The following is a 24,758-nucleotide window of genomic DNA, read 5'->3' as shown; positions in this document are numbered from 1 at the left end:
AGGCTTTATGAGCATTTTCTCGGTTGTTCTCTCCCCAGCCCAGTGAGGCAGAGAGCTCATAAAAACCCACTTTCCAGAAGAGGCAACTGGCTCAGCACAGCAAAGATGCTTGCTCAGGGTCACACAGGGTGGGGTCAGACACCTGTCTGAGTTCTTTACCCAGAGTCTTTTTAAATGTAATTATTTAGCTTTATAGCCGTATGTAGTCAGCCTTTGCAAGCCACCAAGAATCCAGTCTATAACTATTGGGGGCAGGGGTCTGTCTTGGGCCCATGGTAGGGTCTCCAGGCTTCACCGGTCCTCACCAGTAAGAGGAACAGAAGGGATGAGACCATGGGACACGCACGTTTTTCCAAGTGAAGATTTTTAGGATTGTTATCCGTAGAAAGCAGCCACTGATATCCCAATCCCCACTAAGTTCTAATGCAGTTTCTCAACTCCATTAGAGTAGTGTTTTGGGGGGTTTTGTTTGTTTGTTTGTTTTTTAATATACAGATTCTGGAGCCAGAGAGTCAGAGACTTCTCGAGGCCGGGGCTTCCTCCCTTTATGTACCTGCGCCCCGAGTTTGGACGCTCGGTAAAGACCCCTCCTCCCCAGGAAACGGCTTAGGAGCGAGAAAGGCGCTGGCCCCCCCAGCCACACCCCGGGACATGGCCGCGCCAGGACCGGCCCAGGTCGCCCCCCTCGGACGCGTCCCCCAAGCCAGGTTCCGGGAGCGCGCGTTTGCGCGGGACCCCGCGGGCGCGCACCGCGGACCGGAGCGGCGCGCCCCTCCTGCGTGTTGAAATTCAAACGAGGCGAACTCCCTCCGCGCGGCGCCGCCCCGACCGAGAGGTCGAGGCAGGGGCGAGTTGGAGGGGGCCGCGCTCCCAGTCCCGGCAAGTCCGAGGTTCCCGGGGCGGGGTCAAACCCGCGGCCGAGAGCGGCGGCGGCTTAAAGAGCTGCGTTCCCCTCCTGCGGCCCCACGATGGCTACCGAGCAGTGGTTCGTGGAGCCGCTGCCCCCCGGCCCTGGGGAAACACCGCCCGCGGACGACTTGGAACCTGGGGCACAGCCCTGCGGAGATCCCTCCTGGTTGGCGTCCCCTGGCGGACCTGGGGACCCACCCGAGGCGGAACCGGAGGACGTCCAGGGACAGCTCCCCGAGGCCTCTACCGCTACTCCTTCCCCCGAGCCTCTGGCCCCGGGCCCAGGGCCCGCCCCTCCTCGCCTACCCTTGGACACCATGTTCAGCCCCATCACCGAACAGCTCCGCTACCTGCTCAAGAAGGCAGATGATTTCCAGAGCTACTTACTTTACAGGTGGTGCTGGGTGGGGTCCTAGGTCCCTCGGAATGAGACTGAGGAGAGCAACAGGATAGGCAACGCACGCTAGGTTCGCAAACTCAAAAGCATTAGGAGCCAGAGACAGTAAATGAAGCTAGTTAACTGAGGATCCAATTTCGAAGAGTGATAAGGACTGTGTAGAAATTTGGGGTTAGGGAGGGCCTGCTATTACACGGCCCCCAGGGGTTGCCAATTCACGAGGACGGTTCTCCTAGTTTTTAACTGTTGGCTTATATTTTGAGCCCTGGGCAGGCTCAACAAAACCAATCTGTGCCAGACTTGGCCCTCTGGCTACCAGCGTGGGACCCCAAAGGATAATGTGATTCCCAGCCCAGGGGAGAAGAGACTGTAATTCTCACATTTCAGTATCCATTGGAATCCTCTGGGAGGCTGTTGAAACCCTAGATTTCTGGGCTCCACCCTACAGGACATTTTGAGTGGAAAGTCAGTTGTGGAATTCAGGTGTCAGCACCTTAACAAGTGTTCCAAATGGCTTTGATGCAAATGGTCCCGGGAGATACTCTGAGAAAGTCCTGGCGCAGGGGGATTTTGTCATAGGGGTTCCAGGCCAGGAAGACTGGTTGCCAGTGAGTGGGGAATGAGGGACCCCAGGCAAAGGCCCCTTTCTCTCTTTAGCAGGGACCGAGTGCAGAAGGAACAGCTGGCAAAGGCCATGCCCACCTTCTTACAGATGTGTGAGCCCTACTTTCTTTACCTGGAGGCAGCCGCGAGGAGTGTGCCCCCCATCTATGGAGTCCTGCAGGAGCTGGTCCGAAAGGGGGTGTGTGGAGCAGGTTTTCTAGACCCTGTGCCCCTTTCTTCGTTCCTCGGGGTTGGGAAATGGTGGGGGGAGGGCGATGCGGGCAGGCCAGCTAATCTCATTATGCCCCCTCTTCCATGCAGCTGTTGGAGATCTCCCAACAGCTGACCCTGCGCCTAGAACAGCTGGTCCTCATGTATGCCTCCTTTGGGTTTGTGGACCTGGAGGAGACCGACCCCCTAAGGTAAAAGGGTAGGAGACGGGAGTGGGGTGGGGAGAGGGTGGCGTCCAGAGCCCAGCCTCATTTCCCACCGTCCTGTCTCCTGCCAGTATCTCCTGTTTCTTCTGCGGAAGGTTCTCCATCAGCCCGTCCCACGAGGTGTCCATCTTCAGATACTGTGCCCCAGCCGCTTACACCGCCAGCCGCTTCCCCCGATACCTCTATAAGAAGATGCGCTGGAATCTGGAAACCGCCCCAGAGCCCAGCGGCAGGGGGCAAGATTCCCGCGTGGATTAGTGAGTCCCCTGAGAGAATGAAAGTTCTCCCCTCTCTGTGCAGAATGCCAGTGTGGGCCTCTGAACCACCACCACCACCACCAAAGCATGGAAAGCCCGGCGGGAAACCAAAGATCTTTGAAAGGCCATCCCCACTTTTTAAAAAAAAAATCACCCTCCCATTAAAAAAGTCCTCATCTTGAAAGTAGGCTGGCAAGGAGAAAAGGCCTCCGTCTGGAGCCACATCCCTACCTGAGAACTTGAGGGCAAATTCTGATGAGTTTCCACCTCACGCCCCCCACCCCCCCAATCAAAGCCCTCAACTGAAGAAGGAAACTGCTCATTCTTAATTAATACCCTCCTCCCCTCCCAGCTACTTCCTGTGCTATCGAGATACATGGGAAGACACAGGCAAGAGTCCAGCCAATTCATGCCCCCAGATCCAGAAGTTGTGGTCCATTGGCCGATGGGTGCCGCTAGGACCAGCTGAGGATGACCTTTATTCATGGTAAGAACTAGGACAATGGCAAGGTGGGCTTGGGCCCTGGAGGGAGGGGCAGAACCTCACCAAAGACCATCCACTTCCCCCCACATTATTTCCCTTGGTAATAAGGAGAGAATTTTATTGTGCCCTGAAAAGTGCTTTATGCAGACTTGTGTCACAACCCATTGAGGTCTATACTACAGGCCCCATTTTACAAAGAAAAAACAGGTGCTCAGAGAGGTTAAGTTACCTGCCCAAGGGCACACAGCTAAGTTTAACTGGGTGATAGGCCAGGTCAGGGCTAGAGTTGTTCAACCTCCCAGAGCCATTAGCTCTAGGCTTCTCAGCAACAAGAAAAGCACTCCCCCCTCCAGGGTTTTTCCCACCCCCCCCCCCCAGCTGAAACAAAGCCTCTTTCAGCCACCGGCCTCTCACTCGGAGGGGAGGGGTTCCCGAGAAGCTGGGGGCGCTCACGTCCCGGCCTGTCTGTCCCTGCCCCCAGGATCTTGTGCCCGCAGCCTCCTGGGGACTACCAGCAACTGCTGACCATCGGCTTCGAGGAGCCCTCGCACATGCTGGCCACCGACCTGCTGGTGCAGATCCTCACGGGCCAGTCAGGCCCGGCCCGTCCCCCGAGCGCGGCGGGGCCCGCGGCGTGGGCCGCGCAGGGGTCTTGAACCTGGAGAGAGAATGGGAGCCGGAGCCTGACAGTTCCAAACTCCAGGAGAGGGAGCAGGGGAGGGGCTCACTCGTTCTCCTAGTGCACCTCGGCCTCGCCTTCCAAGGGGCCAGGCCAAGCTGGCCCGTTCGCACCGGGTCCGACCTGGCCGCGAAGCCCTGCGCGGGGACACACCAGTTTTGCGTTAAATAAAAGAAAGAAAGAGGTCACAGGCTCGGCGTCCGCTCGGTGCGCCGCGCCCCACCCCTTGGGGCGAGGAGGCCCCGCCCACCTGCGCGGCCTTCTGGGAAATGTAGTCTTTGAAACAAAACCAAAGTCCCCTGACTGGCGGACCAGCTCTCAAGGCATGCGCAGAGGCGCACATGAAGCTAAAAGGGAAGTAGCAGTGCCTGTCAACAACCGGAACCCAGAAAACCTCAAGTTTTGGGTAGCCGGGAAATTCAACGCCCAATGGGGGAAGGGACCCCCGGGGCCACGCCCACTCTCATATTTTGACCCGGAAGTGACTTCTTTTTACCGAAGAGACTATATTTCCCGACGTGCATCAGCAAAGGGCCCGTGATCAGTTTCCTAAAGGCCAGAGTCAAATCTTCCTCTTCCAGCTTTTGGGTCGTGGAGTGGGCAGGTCATCTTACTTCGCGGGGTGTCCGGGGCGCGCGCGGGATGGGAAAGCCGTAAGGAACTCCAGCTTGGGATCTCTAAGCTCCACTCCAACCTTGGACTGGAAAGGAGTCACGGGTTGAGAGAAGTGAACTCACCTCTTCGAAAGCTACAGCGCGCGAGTGGCGGAGCTCCATCCTGAACCGGGTCTTTCTGATTACAGCTGGTCCCTTGCGAAGGGAAGGGTGTCATTCCTGACCCGGGTGTCACTCATCTGCCAGTTACCCCCGTAGGGGCTGCCTTTTCATTCCTGGTAACATTTTTGGAGTCGTCGGAGGAGAGACCTAGCATTTATGCTTTTGAGCAAAGCACTCGCTTACCTAAAACTCCCAGGCACAAAGGCACATAGTATTGTAAGCACCAGCTTAAGATGACAAAAACGGGCGTGAGAGGTAAAATGAATCAAGACTGGACGCCAAAACCTTTTATCTTTGGGGGGGGGGGCGGGGGGAGACAGCTTCTGGTGACAATTTCTGATTTCATCAAAGATTTTTTGGTCTGAATGAGTTCAAGGGGATTCTGAAGCTGCCTAATACTGATTTAAGTTAGTCCCTGTGACATACACTGTAAGACTCTAGCTTAATTAAATAGAAGTTTAAATTGAGCCCAAAACGCAAGTCACATGTAATTTCAAACTTTCTAGTAACCACATATGAAAAATGAGGTAAAGGGACGCCTGAGTGGCTTAGCCCGTTAAGCATCCAACTCTTCCACTCAGGTTATGATCTCACCATTCTTGAGTTTGAGCCCCTCATGGGGCTCTGCTTGAGATTCTGTCTCCCTCTCTGTGTCTCAAAATAATAAAAATTAAAAATGAGGTAAAAAAAAAATAAGGTCAGGTTAATTTTAGTGATATTTTTATTTAACCCAACATATCCAAAATATTATTTCAACCTATAATCTATGCGAGAAACTATGGGTGAGATATTTCCCTTTTGGGGGTACTGAGTTTTTGCAATCTGGTATTTCATACTTCCAGCATATTTCAGTTCAGACCAGCCACACATAGCTTGAGACTGTCTCCCTTAAGACAAATCCACAGGCCACTTAAGACTAAAGGCTTCTGGGGGCACCTGGGTGGCTTAGTCGGTTAAGCATCCAACTTGCGCTCAGGTCAGGATCTCTCAGTCCGTGAGTTCGAGCCCCACGTTGGGCTCCATGCTGGCAGCTCGCAGCCTGGAGCCTTCTTCAGATTCTGTCTCCCTCTCTGCCCTCCCCTGCTTAAGTCCGTGCTCTCTCTCTGTCTCTCTCAAAAATAAATAAACATTAAAGGTTTCTGGTGTGAGGTGCTGGGAGAGGAAAGAAACAGGCCTGATTTCCTGGATCCTGTCGCTCAGGAACTATCTATACGCATGATTCTCCAACTTGAGTGTGGAATCCTGTGGAAGGTTTGATTTTTAAGTCTGGGGTGGGACCCAAGAATGTGTGTTTGTTGACAAAATCCCAAGCCAAAATCTGATGCTGCTGGTCCAGGCACTACACTTTGAGGACTGCTGGCCTACATCTACATGATGGTCCTCCAACTTGGCTCCATGTGGAAAGCACCCGTAGAGCTTTAACAAATACAGATGCTGGGCCCCCCCGGGAGGCTCAGTCAGTTGAGCCTGTGACTCTTGATTTCGGCTCAGGTCATGATCTTGCAGCTCGTGAGTTCCAGCCCTATGTCCAGCTCTTTACTGACAGTGCAGAGCCTGCTTGAAATTCTCTTCTTCTCTCGTTGCCCGCCCCCCCAAAAAAATATATATATATTTTTTAATGTGCTCTGGGTGTTTCCATTTCCCACCCTGGCAGCACTGGCTCTTTGTTTTCTCTCCAGACCTTTGAAAGTCACCATCAAGCATGTGCTCAGTGTGGTGATGATGGGATGGGGTGTGGTTCCTTCTTGGGCTGAGCTGCTCTTGGGGTGCAATGCTGTGTGAGCATTCTTTAGTTCTTCATTAGCCACTTGTCCTATGTAGGATCAAGTCTGTTGCTAGACCCAGGGCATACAGTGTTGGACAAATCCAAGAGTTTAAACAACGATTCTAAATCATTCCTGGGTCTTTTCTGGGTCTCAGTGCACCCCTAAGAAGCTGATACCCTAAAACCACAGAATACAACTGCAACGATACACTTTTTCAACTTAGGGTGTCCACAAACTCTTCAACTCCATCGGGGGGAGGGGCCTGAGCCCCCTGGCTTGGGAGGGAAATTAAGGAGGGCTTGGCAATTGACAGCTACAAGCTCTACTACAAACAGGCTTTGCTTATTAACATGCCTGTGCCCCACACCCCATTTAAAAATATTTCTAAGTAGTCACATTTAAAGTTCAGTAGAGGGGTGCCTGGGTGGCTCAGTCGGTTAAGCGTCCAACTTCAGCCAGGTCGCGATCTCGCGGTCCGTGAGTTGGGGCCCCGCGTCGGGCTCTGGGCTGGTGGCTCAGAGCCTGGAGCCTGCTTCGGATTCTGTGTCTCCCTCTCTCTCTGCCCCTCCCCCGTTCATGCTGTGTCTCTCTCTGTCTCAAAAATAAATAAATGTTAAAAAAAAAAAAAAAGAAAGTTCAGTAGATTTCTTTCTTTCTCTTTTTTTTAAAGTTTACTTATTTAGGGGCATTTGGTGGCTCAGTCGGTTAAGCGTCCAACTTCGGCTTAGGTCGTGATCTCACAGTTTGTGAGACTGAGCCCCACATCAGGCTGTCTGCTGTCAGCACAGAGCCCACTTCAGATCCTCTGTTCCCCCCTCTCTCTCTGACCCTCCCGTGCTTACACTGTCTCTCTCAAAAATAAATAAAACATTTTTTTAAGTTTATTTATTTGGGTGGCTCAGTCGGTTGAGCGACTAACTTTGGCTCAGGTCATGATCTCACGGTTCACAAGTTCGATGCCCGCATCAGCTGTGTGCGGACAGCTCAGAGCCTGAGGCCGGCTTCAGATTCTGCGTCTCCCCCTCTCTCTCTGTCCCTCCCCCACTTGTGCTCTAGCTCTCTCTCTCTAACATTAAAATTTTTTTAAATTTTTTTAAGTTTACGTATTTATTTTGAGAAAGAGACAGCATGACTGGAGGAGGAGCAGAAAGAGAGGGAGAGAGAGAGAATCCCAAGCAGGCTCTGCACTGCCAGCACAGAGCCTGGTGTGGGGCTCAATCTCACAAACTGTGAGATCATAACCTGAACCAAAAACAAGGGTCAGATGCTTAACCGACTGAGCCACCAGGCACCCCTCTTTTTTTTTTTTTTTTAAGAGAGAGAGGGCATGCAAGCCAGGAAGATGGGCGGGGGGGGGGAGGGGGAGAGAGAGAGGGGGAGGGAGAGAGAATCTTAAGCAGGCTCCACACTCACTGAAGAGCTCAGCAGGGGCAGGGGAAGCAGGGAGGCCTTGGTCCCATGATCCTGGGATCATGACCTGAGCCGAAATCAAGCCACGGATACTCAACTGACTGCGCCACTTAGGCACCCCGAGATTTCTCTTTTAAAGGCTAGGTTTCCCCCTTGCTTTTGGAAGTCAGAAGCTCACTCACTACGGATATGGAGGAACACTTACCTGCGCATTGAAACAAGGCATTTCCCAGCATACCCCATTTCTCTCCTTAATATTTGGGGTCTACACGCATGGGAGGTTTGCAACAGCTGGACAGATCATAAATGGCTTTGTATGCCCTGCAAAGAAGTTTGCACCCTCACCGCCACCACCACCCCCCTTTTTTTTTGTAGGTATTGCTTACGTCCCCAAATCAGGAACAACCTCTTATCACCTCTGTCTAGCCAGCGCCCAGCTCCCGGGCATACCATTGGCACTGGCACAATAAATGTTGAAGAAGTCTGGAAAAAGGGAGGGCATGAGCCAGTTTGTCCGAACACCGCAGTTCGCGCCCGCGCCGCCAGGGGGCACCAGGACCCGGGCCGGGCCGGGGGAGACTAGCAGCCCCAGAACTGGGCGATAAGGGCACATTCCATACTCCGGCTGGCACCTCCTGTGGTTTCCTCAGGCCTTCTTCCGCCAAACGCGCTCCCGCCCCAGCCCAAAGTAAGAGGACCCAGAGGAAAATAGCCTGCACTGCCCAGAAAGAAGGGGCTTTATTGGGGAGTGAGGGTAGCCGAGGCATTTACTCGAACGGCAAAGGCCGGAGGCAGAGGCCAGTTCAGTTCGCAGTTAGGCGGAGAAGGGCTGGACAGTTTCACTGGCAGGATTGACAGTGGTGGTGTTTCCCAACGTGGACTAATAGTTTTATAGAAGAGAATGGTCAATTTCGCAAAGAGGAGCTGGTCGATTTCATCTTCCCCGGAGCAGACTGCTGACCCTCTCCAGGCCTTCGGCGGATTCGGAGGGCACTCCCTGGCGCCCCTACCAGTTTCCTCTGATGTGCGTGTTACCTCTGGCAGGGTGTCCCAACCTACTGGAACCTCAAGGCTTCCGCTCCTCCTGGGGAGAGGAGGCCAGACAGAAGGCCGACCTCAGAGACCCGGGCACCGTGGGAGTGACACTCATGCACAGGGTGGGGCAGCTTGGTTCCCAGGACTATGGCATCCCCGTCACCCCCGGCCGTGTCCAGAACTTTGTGTCCTAGCCCAGAGTAACTTCCCAGGGGGCGCGGGGGTGCACTTCCCGTGGCCCAGCATCCTGACGCCCCAGGGAGGAGAGGTGAGGGAAGAGCGACTTGCGCTTGAGGGAAGGGGGGGGGGGGAAGGGCTCCCACCTGCTCCAAGCCGTTCTCCGATGCCTTTCTGCGGGGAGGCCAGATCACCGCCAGCTTTCCGTCGCCCCTGCTCGCTGCGGGGGAAGGGGCACTCAGCCGGGGTTCCCCTCCTGTCACCAGCTGGAGGCGGCCAGCACCAAGGAGACCGGCCGCGCCCCTTAAACACACAGGCGTTTACCCTCCTTCCCATGGAGGCCTCCATTCGGGAGGAGGGAGCAACCTGAAGGAGGGAGGCGAACCCAGAATGGGGAGGTGGAAACCCGCAAATTCACAGGGAGCATCCAGGAGTGTCAGAACCCAGGCAGGTTCCCTGGAATCCGATAAAGACATCTAGAATCCTCCTCCCTTCCTCCCACCCAAAGCCTAGGTGAGATGTATCCAGGAGTCGACCATTCAGAGTAGGGCGTGGAGCACAGAGAGAGAGAGCAGCCCTAAAGGGGTGGGGCAGTGAACGGAGAGTTGAGAGAGGGCCCCAGGAGTCTGGGAGCCCCAAGGAGGTACCCTAAGTGCCAGAAGAGAGGCTCCTGGAGTTGGGCAGTTGGTGAGGGCGGCTGGAGCCCTGAGAGTCCCTAGAGTGGGGGCGCGCGTGGCTTACCCGTGAGGCTTGGCGCGGGCTCCTTGAACTCAGCGGTGCCGTAGACGCTGAGCCTCTGGCGCTGCAGCTCCCGCTCGCGCTCATGCACCTCGCGCACCTCCTGCTCCAGCAGCGACGGCGCGACCCGCGGCGGGGCACGGGCCAGCACCGGGCACCGGCCTTGCACGGCCAAGCGAGGCCGGCCTCCGGGATCCGGCAGCCCCTGCGGGCCCGCGCCGCCTTCCTCCGCCGGCGAGGAGCCGCGTCCCGCGGCGGTCTCAAAGAATCGCTTGAGCTCGCCCAGCGGCTGCGGCGGCGGCCGGGCGCACTGCTCTGGGGCCGCGGGACGCGCCAGCGCCGCCTGACGGTGGGCCTCCCGCTCGATGTCTCGCTGCATTTGCGCGCCCGCCCGCGCGCGCTCCAAGGCGCGCGGGAGCGCGGGGCCCGGGCCCGGCAGGCTGAGCACCGGTCGCACGCGCAGCTCGACGAGTTCTCGGCCGGCGCGGCCTGGGCTCAGGCCCCGGCTCCGGCGCAGGCTCTCCTCGCGTTCGCAGCTGCGGCGGATTTCTCGCTCGATGGGCGTCTCCATGAGCGGCTTCCCGGGGACCGGTTGGGGGGTCTCGGGGCGCAGTAGAAAATGCAGCAGGGGGGCTTCCGAGTCTGACCCCGAGGAGGAGGTCTCGGGACACTGAAGAGGACAGTGCTTCGGGACCCCCGCGCTTCGTGCTTCAGACGGCTCGGGGTTGTCGTCGCCTGTCTCGAGACTCTCAAAACCCCCAGCTGCGGATGGCCCGGGGCGTTCTGTGTGCAGCCCCGCTGATGGCCCAAGGACTTCACTCTCTCGCTCAGGGGTCTCCGCGCCCTGCTCCGCGGAGAGCACGGAGACCTTGCCTCTTGGCCTGGGTACGTCAGCGTCCTGCTCTGCGGCAGGCCCCGGGACTTCGATGTCTGACCCGGGGGGCTCGGGGCCCCGAGCTTCGGACGACCCCAGGGCTCCGTTCTCCGGCCCGGGGGCCTCGGTGTCCAGGGTTGGGAGCAGTTCGGAAGCCTTAGTTTCCAGAGCCGGAGTTTTGATGCTCAGAGCTGAGACACGGTGCCCTGCGCAGCACCTGTGGCACAGTCACCGCCCGCGGGTTCTAAGGCGTCGCCTACCTCAGCCGCTTCTCTGACCCGCCCCTGGCCTCCGAGAACGGCCCCCGGGGACAGGGCCGGGCACCGCCCCCTGCACCTGCAGGAAAGACTTGGGCCCCGCCCTGGCCCCGCCCTCGGGGCGGGGGCGCCCCGGCAGGGCACTGCATTTGGTTCACTGACGCGCCTCAGGTCAGCTCAGGGCACCAGACTTCTCGTAGGAGGGCTTCCCCAGACTTGGCCCGCCGGCTGGGGGACAAGTCTGGGTGCCGTTCCACTAACGGGGCGCCACCCTGGCACCTTTTCGCCCTCACGTCCCCGGCATTCCCGGGAGGCTTGACCCCAACTCTGTCCTGGGTCGGGTGTTTGAACCGCCGGCTTTCTGGTGCCGGTGTGCTCCAAAGCCATCTTTCCGAAGCCTTGCTAGCCCCGCCCAGACCAGCGGGCAGCAACGCCCCCGGGCTGTCCATCCACGTTCCACCCCTGCAGCGCACAGCTCAGACTGAAGGGGGCGCCAGGAGCCCTCTCATGGCGCGTCGCAAGCTCCCCCCGCCCAGTGCCTGGGCTCCACTAGGCTTCTTCCGAGAGGTGGACCCGCCGCTCGCGTCAAGCCCCAGGCTGCTTCCCCGCACCCCTCCTGGAAAAGTCCGCAAGGCGTCCGCGGCCAAGTGCACTTCCAGACTGAGGGAAGAGGGACGGACAGACCCAGCGCGCCCGTGGCTTAGAGGAGCAGCTGCGGTTGAAAGGCGGTCACCTTGGGCCCAGACGGCTGGGAAGGCCCGGAGAGGTATCCAGGCTTGCGGTGTGGAGCAGCTCTCCGCAGCTGGCGCCAGATCTTGGCGTTCAGAGGCAGCAGGGTCGACGCCCCCGCGCCGACCCACCCCCAAAGACATTTTCACTCTCCTCCCCCAGGCTCTCCCCAAATCTGTCCTCTGGCCCTACTCTACCGTTCTAGGGTGACCAGGAAGAAAGATATAGTTACCTAGAGAAAGGTTGGGGGGGGGGGTTGCTGAACAGCCTGGGAACCTCCAATAATCCAATTAACAATCACTCCTTCCCCCAGCTCTCCGCCTACTCTGGTGACTCCCCTCCTTCCCGGGGATCCTAGTCTCAAGCTCCTCCCTCTGACCCCTTTGGCCTAATTGGAATTGGGCCCAGCTGGGTTCCATCCCACGCAAAACCTCCGCAAGGCACCAGCCTTCCGCCGAGGCTCAGTTCCCTCGTCTGTAAAATGGGCAGAGCGGTGTCCACTTGCTGGGGGGGGGGGGGTCATGAAGATTAAAGCTTTACTTCTGGAAAGAGTTGTCTACAGCATTCTCTCGTCTTCATCGCCTCCTGTTCATGTTCGACAGCACTGACAAGGCTCTGGGTCCCACCACCCCACCGAGCCTTTTCCATCCAAGGTCACGGATGGACTTCACTTGCCAGACCCTGGTTCCGGGTCTGACTTCCTCTTCCATTAAATCCTGGGTCTCTGAGGATGCCGTCTTCTCCTGGTTTCCCTCTCAGGCGTTTCTTCTCAGACTTCTGTTTCACCTGCATGGACAGGCTTCCTTTCCCCCCTGGCTTCCGCTGGGGTTGGCTGACGGGAGAGGGGGAGTGAGGTCAGCACGTTTATTCCATGCCCCTGCCCGTAAGCCACGCTGCTTGGTCCCCCGCTGCTGGTAGTTACTCCGCACAGCTCTCTCGCCAAGGCCAGTGCGTGGATACGGCCCCGGGCTGTTGCTAACAGAGATTGTTTCCCCAAACCTTTGTAAACCAACTCTTTTTTGGGGTGCCTGGGTGGCTCAGTCAGTTAAGCCTCCGGTCTCAGCTCAGGTCATGGTCTCGCCGTTGGTGAGCTCAAGCCCTGCATCTGGCTCTCTGCTGTCAGCAAGGAGCAGGCTTGGTTTCCTGTCTCCCTGGCTCAGCCCCTCCCCTGCTTGCTCTCCCCTCTCTTCCTCTCTCTCAAAAATAAACAAACATTTTTTTAAAACCTAACTCTTGACTGAGCTCTGATGAGTTACTCAGTGTGAGTATGCCATCTCTTCCCTGCCAGCACTCAGCCCCTGACCAATTCCAACCTCATACTTTATTTTATTTTTTTAAGTGTATTTATTTATTTTGAGAGAGAGAATACCAAGCAGCCTCTGCGCTTTCAACGAGGAGCCCAACACAGGCTTGAACTCACGGACGGTGAGATCATAACCTGAACCGAAATCAAGAGTCCCAGGCTTAACCCCCGGAGCCACCTGGGCGCCCCCACAACCTCATACTTTAAACAACATCTCTGTGCTGGTGTCTCTCAAATCTCTACCTCTGACTTCTCCTCTGGGTTTAAAATTGGGTTTTTTCGACGTTTATGTGTTTTTGAGAGACAGAGAGAGAGGGAGTGTGAGCGGGGGAGGGGCAGAGAGAGAGGGAGACACAGAATCCCAGGCAGGCTCCCGGCGTCCAGCTGTCAGCACAGAGCCCGACGCGGGGCCCGAACCCACGAGCTGTGAGATCATGCCCTGAGCCGAAGTTGGGCGGCTCAACCGGCTGAGCCACCCCGGCGCCCCTCCAACTGAACATTTTCAAAACTGAGCTCTCGGCTCCCGCCCCTACTCCAGCCCTGCTCTTCACCATGTGTGACAACTCATCCATTCTGTTTTTCACGCCCCAAACCTAGGAATCTACCTCAACTTCTCTCTCTCAGCCCTGTTCCAATCCATCCCCATGCTGGATTGCTGTTGAATCTGTTGACTCTGCCTCCAAAACATATTCTGAATTCGTCCACTTCTCTCCACCCTAGTCCCAGCCACTACACTGCCCTCTTCACTGAGTGGTGGCTCCCCACCCACCAACCAGAAAAACCCAGACTCCCCACTCTGACCCAGAAGGCCCTGCCCACTTCTCAGATCTCATCTTCTGACACTCTCCCTCACTCCTCCATTCCAGCCTTTGTGCTTCCCTCAAACCCCCAACTGCACTCCTACCTCAGGACCTTTGCACTGACTTGCCTTTCTTTCTCTGCTTGGAAGGACTCACCCCCTGGCTGGCTTCAGCTATGCAGGTCTTGACTCAAATATCACTTCCTTAGACAAATAGTCCCTGATCACCCACCCTGCATCACACACAGCCCTTCTCCGTAACCCTAATCCTGCTATCTTCTGTGACTCACCCAAATGGCAGTTATTACCAATTGCCTTTATCTGTATATTATCGCTCTCTCCTCGTCACCACCAAAAGTGAGCTGCATTACAGCATTTTCTGTTTGCTCACCTCTAGACCCAACTACCTCATGCCTAGAACAATACCTGATACACAACGGTTGCTTAAGAATTCTTTAATGATACTCACTAGGCGCCTACCCCCGTGCTGGAAATAAAGAAACACATCAGACTGGGAAGGTACAGTTGAGTTTGGGAGACAGACCCGATTATAAATAGAACAATCTTGGGGCACCTGGGTGGCTCAGTCCGTTAGGTGTCCAACTCTTGATTTCAGCTCATGTCATGATCTCACGATTCACGAGTTGGAGCCCCGCGTCAGGATCCGCACCGTGTCGGCGCAGAGCCTGCTTGGAAGTCTCTCTCCCTCTCTCTCTGTCCCTACCCCACGTGCACTCCCTCTCTCTCTCTCTCTCAAAATAAATACACTTTAAAAAATTTTTTTAAATGTGTTCTCTTATCATAGCAAATGCATTTTCAGAATGACTTAGAAGGCCAGGTTCAAACAAAAACATTTTGGATCCCTAGGAGTTTCGTACTAGAATGTGGGGCACAGGGAAACCCCAGGTCTCAGTCTGGCCTCCTGTACTTCTCCCTTTCAATGCTCTCCTGCATAGCAAGGAGGCTGGTGCCCGCACGGAGGAGGGGCTCTGAACCACGAGTCCCAGCTTTATCCTTACCCCTCTGCCAATAGCTGCCTTTGACCACTTCTCAGGCTGGAGGCAGTGGGGCGAGACACATCCTGGTTGTGGGGTCTGCATTCACAAGGCACAGAGGCCTTATGGGTAAGCTAAGGACCCTTTAGATAGGGAATTCTGGGGTCACCAGTACCCTGAGGAGAATCTGCAAAAGGGAGGGAGGAGTTAGGAAGGTACTTGACCTTTGCCACTTGGGGGCAGGGGTGGGGGGAGGGGGTCCTAGCTGGAGTGTGCCCTCTAGAGCAGGGAGCTGAGGGCAAGGAGCCTTCTCACCGAGGCTTCTGTCAAATTGCACAGCATGACCAGGGCTCTGATGAGGGGAGGACTGGGAGCTGTGAGAGACTAGCCTGGAAAGTAGGAGATGAGTTCCCCAAGTGGCAAAGGGTAAATGAGTCACCCTGTCATTTGATAAAGGGTGTGCTAGCCCTTTAAGAACAGGATGGGGAGAGCGCTTAACAGTTGGTTAAGCAGCAGACTTTGACTTTGGCTCAGGCCTTGATCTCAGAGTTAGGCTTGTGAGTTCCAGCCCCACATTAGGCTCTGTGCTGACAGCATGGAGCCTGCTTAGGATTCTGTCTCTCCCTCTCACTCTCTCTATCTTTCTCTCTCACTCAAAAATAAACATTCAAAGAGAGAAAGAGAGAGAGAGAGAGAGAGAGAGAGAGAGAGAGAGAGAATGCACGTGAGTTGGGGAGGGGCAGAGAGAGGGAGACACAGAATCTGAAGCAGGCTCCAGGCTCTGAGCTGTCAGCACAGAGCCTGACGCGGGACTCGAACTCACCACCAACCGCAAGATCATGACCTGAGCGGAAGTTGGATGCTTAACCCACTGAGCCACCCAGACACCCCAAAAATAAACATTTTTAAATAGTAATGATAATGGGCACCTGGGTGGCTCAGTCAGTTAAGCATCCAGACTCTCCGTTTCAGCTTAGATCATGATCTCACCGTTTCATGAGTTCGAGCCCCACGTCAGGCTCTGCACTGATGGTGCAGAGCCTGCTTGGAATTCTCTCTCTCTGCCTCTCCCCTGCTCACGTTGTCTCTGTCTCCCTCAAAATAAATAAACTTAAAACAAAATAAAATAAATAGTTTTTTTTTTTTAAAAAGAACAGGATGGGGAGGATTTGGGTAGGAAGTTCTCTGGACATTCCTCATCACCACCCCATCCCTAATTGTTATAACATCTGAGGGGTGTCAGGGTCCTGGAGGCCACCTGATCTAATTTCACAAAAGGGCAGACTGAGGCCTAGAAACCCCTGGGCCAGGCCTGATTCCCATGGTGCTCAGCCTCTGGGCTCCAGAATCCCTTAGCTGGATCAGTCCCTCCCTCCCCACCAGGGTCCAGGAAGGGAGGGGCAGTCGTGCATAAGAGTATCCCACACGTGTGCTACGCCATGAGGCTCACATGTTGGTGACCCTTGGTGGGCAGCTGGACTTGAGGCGTCTGGGGTGCCAAGTGCAGGTGCCATTCCCTGGAGGGGGTCAGCGACTCCCCGTTCTCACCCACACACTGCACCACGCGCGTGAGAGTGTGTTTGCTGCGAGGCAGCCAAGTGCGGCAAGGAGGCCAGTGGCTGGTAAATAATTTATCAGGACAGCTGATAGTACCTCCCCAGAACTGCCCGCCAGCCCCCAGCCCCCCTCGCCCCGTTTGCCTCCTGCCTCCTGACCCAAACCAGCTGGACCAGCTCTCCCGGTGCCCGCCTGCAGCCCCCCCCCCCTTCGAGCCAGCCAAGTCACAGTCTCCAGGGCACCTTCAAGCAAACGGGTGGGGGGTCCTGATCTTGGAGACCCAAACGAAGGTGGGCTTCCGGGCAGAGATGGCCCTGCAGAGCCAGATGTGGTCTCCGGCCACACCCACGTAAGTGTCCTGGGGAGGGGGGGAGGGGGGGCCGGGTGCGCAGGGCCTGGGAGGGTCACTGGCCTTTCCACGGGGTGGGAGCCCCAGCTGGCCTCTCCTAAGGGGACCAGGGGGAGCGGAGAGAGGTCAGCAGGCAACCCCGCAGGCTCTTCGGATCCCTCTCCCCAGAGTCGGGTTGGAGATGTGGACCTCCACTTTCTTTTTTCCGGGATTTTTCCACTGGCAGTCTTCAAGCTCAAAGTCCAGGCTGGGGGGTGGGGCTAGGACTGGGGGGCCAGGAAACGCCAGGGTTCCTCACTCCCATGTTTTGCCTCTTGAAACACCCCTCAGCTTCCAGGGTAGGAAGAAATGCTTGAGATACAACAGAGAAAGTTAACAGCTGCCCAACTGGGAAAGGTGATGGCAAAATTGCAACCATCACCGGCTTAATGAAAGGGCCACCCATTGCTCCTGGTGACAACAGGCCATAGCCACGAACCCTGTTCTTGTAGAGTTGGAGACAGACAATATCAAATGGGGTGTGCGGAGGGTTTTAACATTCAAGGTTTGAGGGCCTTTTAAAGTAAGAGGGTGGAGGGGCTCCAGAGGTTTGTAAAGAGTTTCCCCCCAGGGACCCCAATTTGGTTCCTCACTCTTTTGGGTCCCCTGATGCATTATTCACCAACTACAAACCTGGTTGCCTAGCAACGGGAACCTGATCACCCCACCCCCCCCCCCCCAGCAAGGAAGAGGCAAGGAGGTTACATCTTGGGAATGGGACAGCAGAGGGAGGATGTCAGCCCTCCCCCAAGGGCAAACCTATTAGTAGGGGGTCTGGGCTCCCTTTGGGATACCCTGCAAAGCAGGACTTCAGCCCCCTGCCCCGAGTGAAATCGGGAACCCCCAGGCTGATCTCTGGCCTCCTGGCCGCCAAGACAAGGATGCCTGGACTCCCCCTCTTCCCCCGCAGCGTTCCCAGTATTCGAGGCCTGAGAGCCCTGAGTTCTGATCCTGACTCAGCGACCTTAGACAAGTCTTTTCACCACTTCTTGGAGCCTCAGTTTCCCCATCCATAAAACAGGGACAGTCGTACTACTTGCCTCCCAGGATCTTTGGAAGGATTAAATGAGTTCCTACAGGCATAGCATGTAACAGCACCTGGAACATGGTATGCGCTGGCTAATGGTTGGCTGATTTTATTGTCAGAATATCAACTCAGCAAAGAGTGGACGACAGTGTCTCAAGATCAGGGCAGGGAGGGAGAGGCGGGGGTGGCTGGGAGGGCCTGGCGGAAGCCCTGTCGAGCACTTAGAGCACTATAGATAGTAAGGGCTAAGTATCCGCACTATTATGTCTTTATGGTGTGGCCAGGGAAGATCTGGGAGGCCCTGGCACAGTTTGGGCAATGAGGCTAATGCTCACCCCCTAGAGTTAGTGCTCAAATTAATAAATGTTTGAGGGCTTGCCCTGTGCCCTCCCTGGGCTAAGTGTCAGGGACAACAGACAAATAGAGGCATCCTTGTAGATACTGGCCTATGAAACGCCTGCAGGTAGGGGGTACTCAATGCACATCTGCGATGACAAGTTAACGTAACAACATCTGTCCCCTAAGTGTCCTGAAGTACCACAGTCAGCCTCTTGCTTCCAGGGAAGCACAGAAGGGGCAGCTCTGGGGCTGGAAATCGGGGATCCTGGGGTGCTGCAAGGAAATCAACAATGGCGGCATCTCAGGTTAAACCTTAAACAGCAAGACCCTTCTGTCTCCTCCCAGCTCAGAGTCCAGCGCTAGGCTACATGTCCTGGTAACATTTGCTCCCAGGGAGGGGATTTGGCAGGTAGCTCCATAGTTACCATGGGGATAGCATGCGTCCATGGTGGGATGGACGCTTCTCTCCCCAGACTCCCTCAACCCCTGGTGCTTAAGGTATCCTGGGTAGGAGCTGAGGTCCAGAGAGGGTATAGAATTGGAAAGAGACACACAGCATGTTAGGGGCCTGGCAGGATTTGAGAGTATCTGAGGGCCAGCCTGGAAATGCTCCTCATAAATAACCATAAACATTATTAATCATGGGAATTATTAAAGTTATGAATGATAATAAATGATGCTACTGTTTTAGGAACACTATGTCCATTTTTTCCCCCCTGCATGGAGACTTCCTTGCAAGGGCACCTCTCTATAAGGTGAGGATCAAGCTATTCTGACCCATTTTACAGATGAGGAAACTGAGGCTCAGAGAAGTGATGTCAAGCCTAGGAAGGGCTTTAGCTCAGCTTGTCAGCGTCTCTGCTCTCTCCCCCTCATAGGACCCCCTGCCCTCTACTCCAACACCTTTCAGTTGCAGAGGGGAAATAGAGGAAAATGCTGGGCTTTAGTTGGTTTCCAAGCAGCTCAGGGATCTTGATCCAGAAAGGGGCATTCGGGAGGTGGCCTGTCGAGGGGTGGGGACCTGGGAAGACCCCCTCCCCAGTCTCTGCCCTCTTCTCACAGGCCCATGGCCGAGAGCTCCCTCTACCGTCAGCGGCTAGAGGTCATTGCTGTAAGTGAGTTACCCCTCCTTCCCCACCCCCCACCCCCACCCCCGCTTCTGGCGCCCCCCTCCACCACCCCTCCCCTCCTTCCCCGAACCTGGGCGCTCCCAGCCATTCCCTAGGTTTCTTCCTCGCCTCACTCTCATCCAGGGAAGCAGACCTAAACCTGTGAAGTGAGGAGGGGGGGTGGGCAGCACCCTCAGCTCCAGCCCTGCCTTGGAGCGCCCCACCTAAATCCTCAGGCCCCTCTGCTCCCCAGTTCCTCTATCTGGTCGCCACCACCCCCAGAATGGTGAGGCTGTGCACCCCACACTCCCAGAATCCACATCCGATGCTCCATTCTTGAACCTCGGTCTCTCAAACACCTCATGTCTGAACCCCATCTCTATGAACCCCCATCTCACTAACCCCTATCTCTCTGCTCCCCCACTCCTGCGCCCCCATCTTTCTGGATCCCATCTCAACACCCTGGCCTCTCTAAACCCCCATCCTCCTGACCCTCAGATCTGTACCCCATCCCTCTGAACCCCTATCTCACCAAGTCCCCTCTCTCTGCTCTCGACTTCTCCCCCTTCATCTCTCTGGACCTCATCTCCACGCCCCCCCCCCATCTCATCACCCCCTTCCTCTGATATCTAGACCCCCATTATCTCTGAATCGCCTCTCTCGTGACCCCGGATCTCGGACCCCCCCCCACAGCTCGGTCTCCCTTTGGGATCTCCATCCCAAGGCCCCACCCCCTTCCACAGACCCCCCCCCCCCCCCCCCCGCCCCATTCGGCGCCGGCGAGGCCTCCGCAGCATCGCGGGCGCGGCCGGCCCCGCCCCCGCCGCCCCGCCCCCACCCGCTGCTGAGTCAGCGCCTCCGCAGCCCCCTCCCCGCCGGGGGCCCCCGACGTGCGCTCCGCCGCCCCGCCCCGTTCGCAGCCCCGGGAGTCCCGGGAGCCCCGAGGAGGAGGGCAGGCGGAAGGGGAGGTGGCGGCCCCGCCCGGCCCACGGGCAGCTCCGGGTCCTCTGTGCGCAGGAGAAGCGGCGGCTGCAGGAGGAGATCCGCGCCGCGCGCCGGGAGCTGGAAGAGGAGAAACTCCGCGTGGAGCGGCTCAAGGTTGGGGGCGGGCGGGGGCGCCTGTCAAGCCTGGGCAACGAAGTGGGGGTATCAATGAGAGTCGGTCTGGGGGATCATGGGAGGCGCTGTCCAGTTTGGGTGGGGGCAGCAGGGGGTATTGGTTCCAGCTTAGGCGGGCGTTTTTCCTCTGCTTGGGAGAGCGGGTGGTGGTGGGAGGGGGTGGTGGTGATAATGATGGGGACATTTGTACCACCTTTGGGAAGAGTATGGGGACAGCGAAGGTGTTTGCCCAGCTTTGGGTAGGGAGGGGCCCATAGAGACGTTGATTTCATCTCTGGGAGTGCCTGTCCCATTCTGGAAGGGGTGGGGAGATGAGGGGTGTTTTGTTCCAGCCTGGGAGATCTCTAGGCTGGTATTGGGGTGTCTGTCCCACCTGGCAGCGTTGAGGGGGGGGATCATATCCTCACCTGAAAGAGAGATGTCTGTGCCATTCGGGTGGTTTTGGACAATAAGAAATCTTCCCAGCTCGGGGATTAGGAGGGAGCCCTCCATGGGGTGGGGTAGCCAGTATGCACAGCCAGAGCTCCCCTCCCGTGCCCAGAGGAAGTCTCTCCGGGAGCGTTGGCTCATGGACGGGGCAGCTGAGGAGCCGGAGCAGCAGGAGGACTCCACCTCTAAAGACCCCCAGTCACCTGAGGGCCAGGCTCAGGCCCGAATCCGCAACTTGGAAGACAGCTTGTTCACGTGAGTTGGGCCCCTGCCTGCTGGCTTTGCCGGCCTGGCTAGGCCAGGGCTCCAGGTCCACACCGGGGAAGTGGCACATTGAGGGAGCCTTGGCGTCGAGCCTGGGGGCCCGGCTCCCAGCAGCCTCCTCTCTCCCTCAGACTCCAATCCCAGCTGCAGCTGTTGCAAAGTGCATCCACAGGTGCCCAGCACAAGTCCCCCGGCAGGCCCACCTGGCGCAGACAGGTGAGAACCCGGGGCGGGGGAGCAAATGGGAGGGGGCGAGGTGCGGTCAGCAGGGACCAAAGCGGGCCTTCTCCAAGTGCGGTTTAACCTCTAAGTCCTCTGCTGTTTCTCTGCTCTGTGGTCTGGGGCAAGTCGCTTTCGTTGTTCAGGCCTCAGTTTCCCTATGTCTAAAATGAGAGGAACGACCGCACACATGTGGAAGAGGTGGGGGGGGGGTGGGGGGGTGGACATGATCCTAGGAACGGGCCTGGGGAAGTTTTGTTGTGGGACTGCTAATGCCAGAATGAGGAATGTGGTGGGAAAACGGGGGGGGGGGGGTGCAGTGCTCGTGGAATTTGTTCTTTTCAAAGGGAGGAATGGGTCACCATGAGACGCTCTTGTGATCTGAGGCATCCACACGGGTTTCTGTTTTGGTAGCACCTTTATTAAGATTCCCAGGTGCCTCTGGCAGGGCAGAGGGCCAAGAGACCTGTTAATGGATCTGGGAAGAGTTTGTTGGGTTTTTAGTATAGGCCAGGAGTTTAGAGAGGAGCCCACTATCCAAGAGTCTGTGACAGGGGAGCCCTGGGCATGGGAGGAGCACAGAGGAATCACCCGAGTGACCCAGGAAGGCTTCCTGGAGGCCGTGGTATCTGTATGGAGTCTGCTGGGGACCAGGCAAGAGGGGAAAGAGAATTCCAGGCAGAGGAAACAGCCCACACGAAAGCCTGGAGGCTGGAAAGAAGATTCTTATCTTACAGGGAACTGTGAGGAGGAGATCCCTGGGGTTTGACCGAGCAGGCTGCCCCCACCCCCTGCTTCTCTGAGCCCATTTTCATACTCTTGCCCTTTCCCTCACCCTACTACAGCAGCGCTGACCCTCTTTTCTAGTCCTTGACCTTGTCAGCTCATTGCGGCCCCAGGCCTTTTGCACTTGCTCTCCCCTCTGCCTGGAATGGCTGTATCTACCTCTTGAGCCTCGAGGCCAGCTCCTCTCACGCTTCAGGTCTCTGCTCAATGTCACTTCCTCCTAGAGGCCCTCCTGCATCTTCTACATAAAGGAGGCACCCCACCACCTCCCAGGCTCTCTGTAGCCCCTCGTCCTACTTTTCGTTTTTTCCTGCCGTAGTCTTTCTCACTCCGGACATTACAGATTTATTTGTGTTTATGTTTAGACCCCAGCCCCTAGAACGTAAGTTCCAATAGCAAAAGGCTTAAGTAAGTGTCCCTTGTCCACAGCAATCTCAGTAGCTGACGGAATAGGTTCCTAATACAGAGCTGTTGGCCCATGAACACAGTATTGATTAAGCACCTACTGTGTGGGGGGCACTTGAGCAGAGAGCGGTAAGACAGGTGAGGAAGGCTGAGGAGGGTGTGGTCCTGAACTTGATGGAGGAGCCATCGAGGGTGTCTGGGTTGGGGAGCGAACCAGCACGCAGGGAGGTTGGAGGTGGAGACGCTGGCTGGCCTCACCTTGTCTCTGTTACCCCTGCAGGGTCATCGACCTCTCTCCCAGCCTACCGTGGAGGCAGGTCCCACAGGTGGGTGTTTGGGCCCCAGGTCTGGGGGTCCCACGAAGAGGGGCCTGAATCTGGGGGGCCAGGGTCTCACTCTGTTGCCCCCTGTCTCCTCTCCTTTCCTCCCCTTACTCCCCAAGGCCACACTGATCTGAGCAGGAGAGCCTCCCTTCCAGCTGGACCAGTGGACACCTCCCCAGAGTCCCCCTCTGAGCCCAGAGATGAGGCTGTCAGGGTTCCACCCACCCTGAGGCTGTTCCCTGGGGCAGCAGGGGCCTCCTCAGAAGCCAACGGCCCCTGCCCTGGACCCAGCCCCGCTGCAGAACAGGGGCCGAGTCAGGGGCTGGCAGCATCCGAGGGGGGCGTGGGTGAGGCCAAAGGAGGGGGCGTGGTGGAGGTGGTATGGGAGGGGCTGAGGGCCACAGAGGACTGTGCCACGGAGGCCACGGGCCCAGAGCTGGAGGCTAAGGTAGAGGAAATGGTGCTGGAGGCCATTGGGGACAGGCAGGAAGCTGCCTGCCCAGAGCCCCCATCCTGGGTGAAGGAGGACAGGGGCATCGTGGAGGTGGTCTGGGAGGGGGTGGGAGGGCCGGAGAGCAGCGACTCCGAGGCCACAGGGGAGGGGGGCAGGGGCCAGAAGGCCGCACAGACCAGCTCCCCGAGGCTCCAGGTGAGGCTAGAGGGAGCAGCTCCTGGAGAAGGCGGCGTCCCCAGGGGCAGCTCTGACGGTGATGGGCCAGGGGGCTCTGGAGGAGAGGAGGGGTCCTTCATTTGGGTGGAGAGGGTGACCCTCAGCGAAGAGTGGGAGGAGCTGGTCGTGGAGGGGTTGGAAGGGCCAAGGGCACGGGGAGGCAGGGGAGGGCCTGAGAGTCCGCTGGGGGTGGAGAGGGGGGCAGGGGAGGATGCCTGGGGGGCGGGAAGGAGCCAAGCAGAGGAACCAGTGGAATCAGTGGGCGAAGGAAAGAAGGGGACTGAGGAAGAGGCAGGGGCGGACGTGTCTCTGGTGGGGGAGAGGCGGGGAAGCGAGGGCTCTTTGGAGCCAGAGAGGGGAGGAGGGGAGGAAGAGCTGAGGCCAGAGAGGAAAGCAGTTGAGGAACCACCGTCAGCCGCAAGAGAGGCAGTTGAGGGACCTTTGAGGGCCGAGAGGGAAAGAGGTGAGGGGCCATTGCGAGTAGAGCAGAAAGAAGATGAAGAAAAACTAGAGGCGACTGAAGAACCATTGGTGACAGAGAGAAAGGAAGGCGAGAAATCACTGGAGGCAGAGAAAGGAGGAGGTGAGGCGCCCTCGGAGGCAGAGAGAACAGGAGGTGAGGCACTATTGGGAGCTGAGAAAGGAGGTGAGGCGCCCTCGGAGGCAGAGAGAGGAGGGGAGGCGTCACTGAAGGCAGAGAGAACAGGAGGTGAGGCGCCACTGGGGGCAGAGAAAGGAGGAGGTGAGGCGCCGTCGGAAGCAGAGAGAGGAGGGGAGGCGTCACTGAAGGCAGAGAAGACTGACGTGGTTGAAGATCTGAGTCCAGAAGAGCAGAGAGAGTCCGGAGGAGGAAAGGAATGTCAGGCGGAGGAGGTGAGTGAGGCAGGGGCTTCCTTGGGGGCCAAGGAAGAGTCAAGGCCGGAGGAGGAAGGACCACAGCCCCAGGAGATGCAGGAAGGCTCCCTGGAGGAAGAATCTGTAAGGCCCCAAACCCCTGCTGAGGGCCAGGGCCCCTCAGGAGACGCCACCACCCCCCTCCTGGCAGAGACCCCAGCTCCAGAGCAGCCTGCCGAGTGCCAGCCACTGCTTCAGGTGGAAGGGCCCAGGGCCAACCCTAGTGCCCGCCCCGTGCCCACCTATGCACCTGCCCGGCAGCCCGAGCCACCTGCCCCTCCCGAGGGTGAAGAGGCAAGTGGCCCTAAGCAAAAGACGTGCCAGTGTTGTGTGGTCATGTGAGCCCACACCCTCCACCCCACGCCCGGCTCCTCTCACAGCTACCTCGGCCTCTTGGCATCCAGCAGCGGGTCCCGGGCACAGACAGGGCACCACGGGACCGGCTGTGGCACCTGGGAGCCAGCTGGCCCGCTCGTCCACCTCCACCTGGGCTTCCGGACCCCTCGCCCACTGCCTGTGACCCCGGCTCCCTTCTACGACAAAGCCTTTATACTTGAAAATAAAAACGTTAAAGCATTCGGACAGTTGGGGGTGTGTGTGTGTG

General features: G+C 57.3%; 3 protein-coding genes and 1 long non-coding RNA gene across 6 annotated transcripts; 2 read left to right on the top strand and 2 right to left on the bottom strand.

Annotated features, from left to right (window-relative positions):
- The first annotated feature begins 798 nt into the window (after positions 1 to 798).
- Positions 799 to 3,952, top strand: CA2H19orf67 (chromosome A2 C19orf67 homolog). 2 transcript variants are annotated; one of them, XM_019818425.3, is made up of 6 exons: positions 799 to 1,303; positions 1,967 to 2,108; positions 2,231 to 2,331; positions 2,418 to 2,603; positions 2,956 to 3,090; positions 3,569 to 3,952. In XM_019818425.3, the coding sequence occupies exons 1-6, from the start codon at positions 969 to 971 to the stop codon at positions 3,741 to 3,743; spliced, it is 1,074 nt and encodes a 357-aa protein (XP_019673984.1). In that variant the 5' UTR covers positions 799 to 968; the 3' UTR covers positions 3,744 to 3,952. The 2 variants fall into 2 exon arrangements, with proteins under 2 accessions (XP_019673984.1, XP_006928551.1); XM_006928489.4 differs by having other exon boundaries at positions 800 to 1,303; positions 1,964 to 2,108.
- A 4,485-nt stretch (positions 3,953 to 8,437) lies between these two features.
- Positions 8,438 to 12,658, bottom strand: MISP3 (MISP family member 3). Of its 2 annotated transcripts, none has more exons than XM_023246229.2 (3): positions 9,672 to 12,650; positions 9,077 to 9,150; positions 8,438 to 8,802 (listed from the first exon to the last, which is right to left on the bottom strand). In XM_023246229.2, exons 1-3 carry the CDS (start codon positions 10,237 to 10,239, stop codon positions 8,785 to 8,787), a joined length of 660 nt encoding a protein of 219 aa, XP_023101997.1. In that variant the 5' UTR covers positions 10,240 to 12,650; the 3' UTR covers positions 8,438 to 8,784. The 2 variants fall into 2 exon arrangements, 1 of the variants encoding a protein (XP_023101997.1); XR_891151.4 differs by having other exon boundaries at positions 9,077 to 9,296; positions 9,672 to 12,658.
- A 3,741-nt stretch (positions 12,659 to 16,399) lies between these two features.
- Positions 16,400 to 24,736, top strand: PALM3 (paralemmin 3). The gene is made up of 7 exons (XM_045046845.1): positions 16,400 to 16,531; positions 18,999 to 19,047; positions 20,063 to 20,143; positions 20,706 to 20,848; positions 20,989 to 21,073; positions 22,548 to 22,593; positions 22,710 to 24,736. Exons 1-7 carry the CDS (start codon positions 16,491 to 16,493, stop codon positions 24,494 to 24,496), a joined length of 2,232 nt encoding a protein of 743 aa, XP_044902780.1. The 5' UTR covers positions 16,400 to 16,490; the 3' UTR covers positions 24,497 to 24,736.
- Positions 16,526 to 20,707, bottom strand: LOC123382386. The gene is made up of 3 exons (XR_006590688.1): positions 20,572 to 20,707; positions 19,137 to 19,205; positions 16,526 to 18,209 (listed from the first exon to the last, which is right to left on the bottom strand). It is a non-coding gene; the product is annotated as an uncharacterized LOC123382386 (long non-coding RNA).
- Positions 24,737 to 24,758: the final 22 nt, after the last annotated feature.

This window comes from Felis catus, chromosome A2, assembly GCF_018350175.1.
Source record: "Felis catus isolate Fca126 chromosome A2, F.catus_Fca126_mat1.0, whole genome shotgun sequence".
Taxonomy (NCBI): domain Eukaryota; kingdom Metazoa; phylum Chordata; class Mammalia; order Carnivora; family Felidae; genus Felis; species Felis catus.
The sequence above is the reverse complement of the archived record's forward strand: the minus strand, read 5'-3'. Positions and strand labels throughout refer to the sequence as shown.

What these genes read in the sequence shown, in the direction of transcription:
- CA2H19orf67 (XM_006928489.4), top strand. Translation starts at nt 969, where the DNA reads ATGGCTACCGAGCAGTGGTTCGTGGAGCCGCTGCCCCCCGGCCCTGGG. An exon ending in CAGAGCTACTTACTTTACAG is followed by an intron (nt 1,304 to 1,963) that starts GTGGTGCTGGGT and finishes TTCTCTCTTTAG; the next exon opens with CAGGGACCGAGTGCAGAAGG. An exon ending in GAGGATGACCTTTATTCATG is followed by an intron (nt 3,091 to 3,568) that starts GTAAGAACTAGG and finishes CCCTGCCCCCAG; the next exon opens with GATCTTGTGCCCGCAGCCTC.
- MISP3 (XM_023246229.2), bottom strand. Translation starts at nt 10,239, where the DNA reads ATGGAGACGCCCATCGAGCGAGAAATCCGCCGCAGCTGCGAACGCGAG. An exon ending in GCCCGCGCCAAGCCTCACGG is followed by an intron (nt 9,151 to 9,671) that starts GTAAGCCACGCG and finishes CTTCCCCCGCAG; the next exon opens with CGAGCAGGGGCGACGGAAAG.
- PALM3 (XM_045046845.1), top strand. Translation starts at nt 16,491, where the DNA reads ATGGCCCTGCAGAGCCAGATGTGGTCTCCGGCCACACCCAC. An exon ending in AGCGGCTAGAGGTCATTGCT is followed by an intron (nt 19,048 to 20,062) that starts GTAAGTGAGTTA and finishes CTCTGTGCGCAG; the next exon opens with GAGAAGCGGCGGCTGCAGGA. An exon ending in GGCCCACCTGGCGCAGACAG is followed by an intron (nt 21,074 to 22,547) that starts GTGAGAACCCGG and finishes TTACCCCTGCAG; the next exon opens with GGTCATCGACCTCTCTCCCA.